The sequence below is a fragment of the Nicrophorus vespilloides genome, unplaced genomic scaffold (genome assembly GCF_001412225.1).
Source record: "Nicrophorus vespilloides isolate i.1.1-1 unplaced genomic scaffold, Nicve_v1.0, whole genome shotgun sequence".
Lineage (NCBI taxonomy): Eukaryota > Metazoa > Arthropoda > Insecta > Coleoptera > Silphidae > Nicrophorus > Nicrophorus vespilloides.
Window position 1 is genome coordinate 35,040 of NW_017099632.1, and position 5,427 is coordinate 40,466.

At 31.5% G+C, this 5,427-nt stretch overlaps 1 protein-coding gene across 2 annotated transcripts; it reads left to right on the forward strand.

The window, feature by feature from the left end:
- Positions 1 to 107: 107 nt before the first annotated feature.
- LOC108564913 (death domain-associated protein 6-like) lies at positions 108 to 2,329 on the forward strand. 2 transcript variants are annotated; one of them, XM_017924110.1, is made up of 5 exons: positions 108 to 286; positions 338 to 894; positions 1,561 to 1,820; positions 1,878 to 2,064; positions 2,123 to 2,329. In XM_017924110.1, exons 1-5 carry the CDS (start codon positions 200 to 202, stop codon positions 2,223 to 2,225), a joined length of 1,194 nt encoding a protein of 397 aa, XP_017779599.1. In that variant the 5' UTR covers positions 108 to 199; the 3' UTR covers positions 2,226 to 2,329. The 2 variants fall into 2 exon arrangements, with proteins under 2 accessions (XP_017779599.1, XP_017779600.1); XM_017924111.1 differs by having other exon boundaries at positions 108 to 280.
- Positions 2,330 to 5,427: the final 3,098 nt, after the last annotated feature.

Below are 5,427 nucleotides of genomic sequence, written 5' to 3' on the forward strand. Positions count from 1 at the left end.
ATTGAGTTATATTACAGGAATCTGTACAAGTGTTTCAGCCATTTTGTCGCCATTATAGGAAACTGCATACGAGCTGATTGTAGTTTTCTCTATGTACATCTAACATGTCAAAATATTTACTTTCTTATAACACTCAAGTTTAATTAAGCACGAAACCGTTTACGAATTAAGATTAAAATTTGAAATTTCTGAAGTAGTAATGGATAATGCTATTATAGAAGTTTTATCATCCGACGATGAAAACGTTTCAACAGAACCAAGTTATATTGTAGAACCCAAGGTTAAGGTAAGCTGAGACATAGAAGAAAAACAAATATATAAACAACAAACATTTCAGAGGAGGAAACTAAATATCAGAACATCAAATGATATTGGTGACTTTCATCTTTTTGATGATAAAAATGTTCTATCACCAAGTACATTTATGCATTCTCCATCTGATGCAGAAGTTGCTGCTGAAGGCTTTCCACAAGAGGAAATTTGTGAAAATGTATTGAACAATGAAATACCTGCCTTTTTCCAAAAATTTGTTGATGAATGCATCTCAAGAATGAGCAATGAGAGCTTGATCAACAAGATAAAAGCTAAAAGTATATTGCTCTTCAAAGCATTTAAGAATGTAATGCCATACAGTCATAGTGATGAATTTAAAAAAATAGTTGTTGATTATACAGTGAATCTAGAGAATGAACCAGCATTTGCTACAACATACTTTTCTGATGTCTACAATCATCTGAAAAGTCACAGACAATATAAATCATTGGAGGACAGTGTTAATACAGACTTAGATCGTTTGTATGATACTCTGAAATCATTGGATGTTAAGATACAAAAGTTTGAAGAAGAGGAGGTGGATTTAGATAATGAGGATTCATCTTACATTAAAATGCAGTGGTAAGAAGTTGGCTACAAAAATATGCAATGATTCATGCAAACAATTGGAAAACTATTTATTCTGTCTTATTGCCATGGCAAAAATTTGAATTTAATATTACTGTTTTAGAATGACTCTCTTGAAGAACAGATGGCAATGTGGTTATTACCAAACGAAAACGGAATACAAATAGAGAATGTAACTTATTATTGTTAAATTAGAGACTTATACTATATACAGTAGAATTGATTAAGTAATATGTTAATTTTGCATTGTTAAAAATCTATCTGCTCTTTGTATTCCATTACATCTACTGCAATTTGCTAGTTTGTCGCTATTTACAATAATAATGATCGCATCTTTTCATAATTAATCAAGCAACTTTGCTCGTCACTAATGCTTAAGTAATCAGGGTTTTTATATTTTAGCTTTAAGTTAAGTTGGTGTAATAGCTTTGGTTATTATCGTTGTAGCTTGTTTAAATAGGTTGATCAATATGTTTTTATAATCTTCACATAGATTTTAGAGAAAGAAAAATTGTAAACGATTTGTGTTGTATAGTGGATTAAACGGCGAGTCTTTTTATTGATTGATTTAGTCGGGATAAATAGAATAGAGATGATTTGTTAGAATGTAGATTTACCAAAAGATCGATTTTTGTTTCTTATATAAGGGATGTTTTATAGTTACAGAAAACATGCAGCTAAGGTGTACGCAATGATAAAGAGTTTGGAGAAGAGCGATCCGCTGTGTTGCCGTTTATATTACAGCCCATTGGATTACTCGCATTCGAAACACATCGAAATCAATCACGCCATCAACAGAACGTTCAAAAACAGAAAGAAAATTCCTTTTCCGACCTATAAACAAGTTGACGAATGCATACGACAGTGCGTCGCTAATTCCGAAAAGTTGAATATGAGCGAATCTCAGATTAGCGCGGAGGGTAAGAAATTTGTTACAAACAAAAAGTTGTTTTCCGCTCATAACTGTTCTTCTTCAGTGCGGTTTAACTTCGAGCACTTAGGTAATCTTATACAACGCAAACGAAAGCACGATCTTGTTCAGATCCACTACGAATCTTTCATCAAGAACTGTGCAGATCCCGCATTGAACGATCCTGTTTTGGATGCGTTGTTGAGGGAAAACAAGAGTATGTCGACCAAGACATTAGACGAAACCTTCCAAAAGTAAATTCATTGCATTTGTGCGCAACCAGATATATGCTACAATTATTCTCTTTCTCAGATTCACAGATGCCAAATGGGATGAATCGCAAGAATTGAGCGATGATTTGGATGACAGTCATGATGATTCGTCCGACAACGAAGAAGTAGAGGAGCAGGAGTAATGACGAAAAATGTTTTTTTTTTAATTTAAATGTGTTCGTTTTGAGAGATTTTACTTATCTAAAGATTTGTCAAACAAATCATAAAACTTATTTGTAATGATTATTGTATACCTTAGAATAAATTATATTTTTATACATTTTTCAAATTAGTGTTTCGATGAAATAATTATGTTAAAGTGTCAACATTATATTTAGTTATAAATACAAAGGAAGTAAAACTTAATTGAAAATTGATTATTTTAATGTTAAAAACGAAAAAAAATACAATTTAGGAACATATTTGAGAAATACAAAAACATTGCTCATAAATAAAATAAAACTCTTAACAAATTAGGAGGAAAATACAAAAATAATTAATAATCATAATTAAAAAAAAAAATAATATTGTTTCTCTTACAAAAATAATAAATAACAGTTCAAAAGGAAAGACAAACAAAAGATTGTTAAGTATCCAAACGGAAAATGTACCGACTGCAGTTTTCAAAAAATGTCCTAACGTGATTAAATTTTATGCATTAGCTAAAACCTTCGCGGAAGGCGTAGTAAAGGGTAGGTACAAAATGGTACGCTGCTTTTGGATTTTTGCATTCAGTCGTCTTATCTCCAAGATGGAGAGTTGCAAAATTACGAGCGAATTTGAACACTACCACAACAAACTGAAGAAGAACATCGAAAAAGATGATATTGATCGGATCAGCTACTGCCGTTACAAACTGAACAAGATAGAAATTGCTTTGGTACATTTGCACGACACCAAAATTGGGCTGACCGTTAACAAATTAATCGAGAAGCCTGGCGAGATTGGTGAAACTGCATATGATCTTGTTTATAAATGGAAGAAAATGTTGGCCGACGATGATGTATGAATCAAAATAGAAGGTCCAGAAGATTGTCCTCAAAAAGTGATGATGAAGCAGTTTAACTGTATGCCATTGAAAATATGTACAGTGCAACCTCGCTTAACGAGTTTAATCTGTTCCAAAATTTCCGGATTTTTACTCGTATAGTGAAACACATTTTCCCATAAACCAATATAAATTCCGTTAATCAGTTGCATGCCGGAGAAAAAAAAGTATAACTTGATCTCGATTTTTCATGATTTTGCTTTTCATATCTATGGTTATTTTTATTCTTTAGCTTTTTATTCGAAGACATGCAAGTGTTATTAAATGTTGCACAAAAAACAAACAAACTACACAAAGATGCAACTAGAATGACCACTAACACTAGGAACTGTTTTCCAATTCACACACGGTGAAGTGAGTTTATATTACTTGTATTAATTCAGGGACTTGGTGGAGGTCTCTTCATACTTTTAATATTTGTTTACATAAAAAGCGTACATAGTGTGTTTTGCATTTACAGCAAACACAAATTATATTTGCAAAGTATAGTCCGCATTAAACAAAGATGACATACAAAATCGAAGATTTTTTTAATATTCATTTGGTTGTTAAGCAAAATGCTCGTTAAGCAAGGTTCTACTATATATAGAATATGCACGTTAGTTAGGTCAAGTGTTCTTAAATAATCGAACTTAAAGTAACTACGTAGTTAAGTTTACACCATATACACTTATAATTGTTCCGGATATAAAAACAGAAAAATATTTGTAACTTACCTGTAAAAGACCATGTAAAAGACTATTAAGATTATATTTGCAATCATGCACAAAATTAATGATCCGTGCTCAAATTGTTTCTACTAATATTGTTATACGTTCATACGAATATTAGTATGTATGTCCCTTTAAAGCAGCGTTTTTCAGACTGGGAGGCGCGAATATTAGTCACAACGAGCAACTTTCCAAATGTCTGCAAAATATTTTAAGGGAGGCGTAGTAACATCAAATTTGGAAACCACTGATTGTAGCTACAAAAGAAGCATAAAAATATGATTTTGATTGCCAGATAAACTATAATTGCCCCATAAACAAAAATAAAAATAACATATTTTTGGTAATATTTATTTTATTTTCATTTTTTTTTCTACACACATTTTTCTGCAATTAATTATAATTCACTTCATCAATCGACGCAATATATTGACTAATCATGCAACTTGATTAATTGTACGCCAACTCTGCTTCGAAATTCCTGATTTTCCCTATTATTCACTAGTCAATACTTACTTGTTGACTTTTTAGCAAGACCTAGATGATCGGGAAAACGTATACATACTCCATTACGTTATTTCAATTGTCCTCTTATTCATCCGTTGTTCCTGAGCTTGAAACCTCATTACACTGCAAAGGTTCTTGCGGAGTTACCACTGGTAACTCTTCTACGTCCATTATTTCTGTACTTGAAACCTCGTTAGATTGTAAAGGTACTGTATATTCGTTAAGGAGAGTAGGCAATCCAGAGCCAGGGCATATATGAATATCTTCGTGTGTTTTTTATTCTTGACGAAGCCGGAGCCCTAATAATATTTTTTAGGAATTTTGATTGAAACCTGTGTATAATTTGTTTGTTTGATTTAGATTTTGGCTTTCCAGTTCCTTGTTTTTTTTTCAAATTTAAGATGATACCTAACATACACAAATCATTTTTCTAAAAACTTTTGAAATATCACCTTTAAGAATATGAACACAAGTTAATTGTTTTTAACAATTCTGATATATTTAAGCATCGCCAATGACACTTGAAGAAAATTGGGATGAACTTTCGAACGTAAAGTAAGTACCTAGTTAAGATTACACCAAATACTTGTTCCGGATATAAAATCGGAAAAATATTTGTAACTTACCTGAAATATATAAGAGTATTAAAGTTATATTTGCAATCATACACAATATTAATGATCCGTGCTAAAATTGTTCATACTAATATTGTTATACGTTCATACGAATATTAGTATGTACAGTGGTGCCTCACACAACGAACTTAATTCGTTCCAGGAGCAAGAATGAGCAATTTTCCAAATAACTGCTAAAGTTTTATCTATTTTAGAAATGTAGGGGGAAAAGCGCCAAATGATTAAATATTTTTAAGGGAGGCGTAGTAACATCAAGTTTGGAAAGCACTGATTAATGGTCTTAAATAATTACGTACGTATTATCGAACGTAAAGAATATGTGTGGGGTAGGTGAGCACTAAATACGTCTAACATATTTTTGGTAATATAGTAATTATTTTATTTTAAATTTTCAATTATTTTCTATACACAATTTTCTGCAATTAACTATAATTCACTTCACCAA

Excerpts from the sequence above, each read along its gene's own strand:
- LOC108564913 (XM_017924110.1), top strand. The coding sequence starts at position 200 with ATGGATAATGCTATTATAGAAGTTTTATCATCCGACGATGAAAACGTT. Across the intron at positions 895-1,560 it reads TCTTACATTAAAATGCAGTG|TTACAGAAAACATGCAGCTA; the intron begins GTAAGAAGTTGG and ends GATGTTTTATAG. Across the intron at positions 1,821-1,877 it reads ATCTCAGATTAGCGCGGAGG|TGCGGTTTAACTTCGAGCAC; the intron begins GTAAGAAATTTG and ends GTTCTTCTTCAG.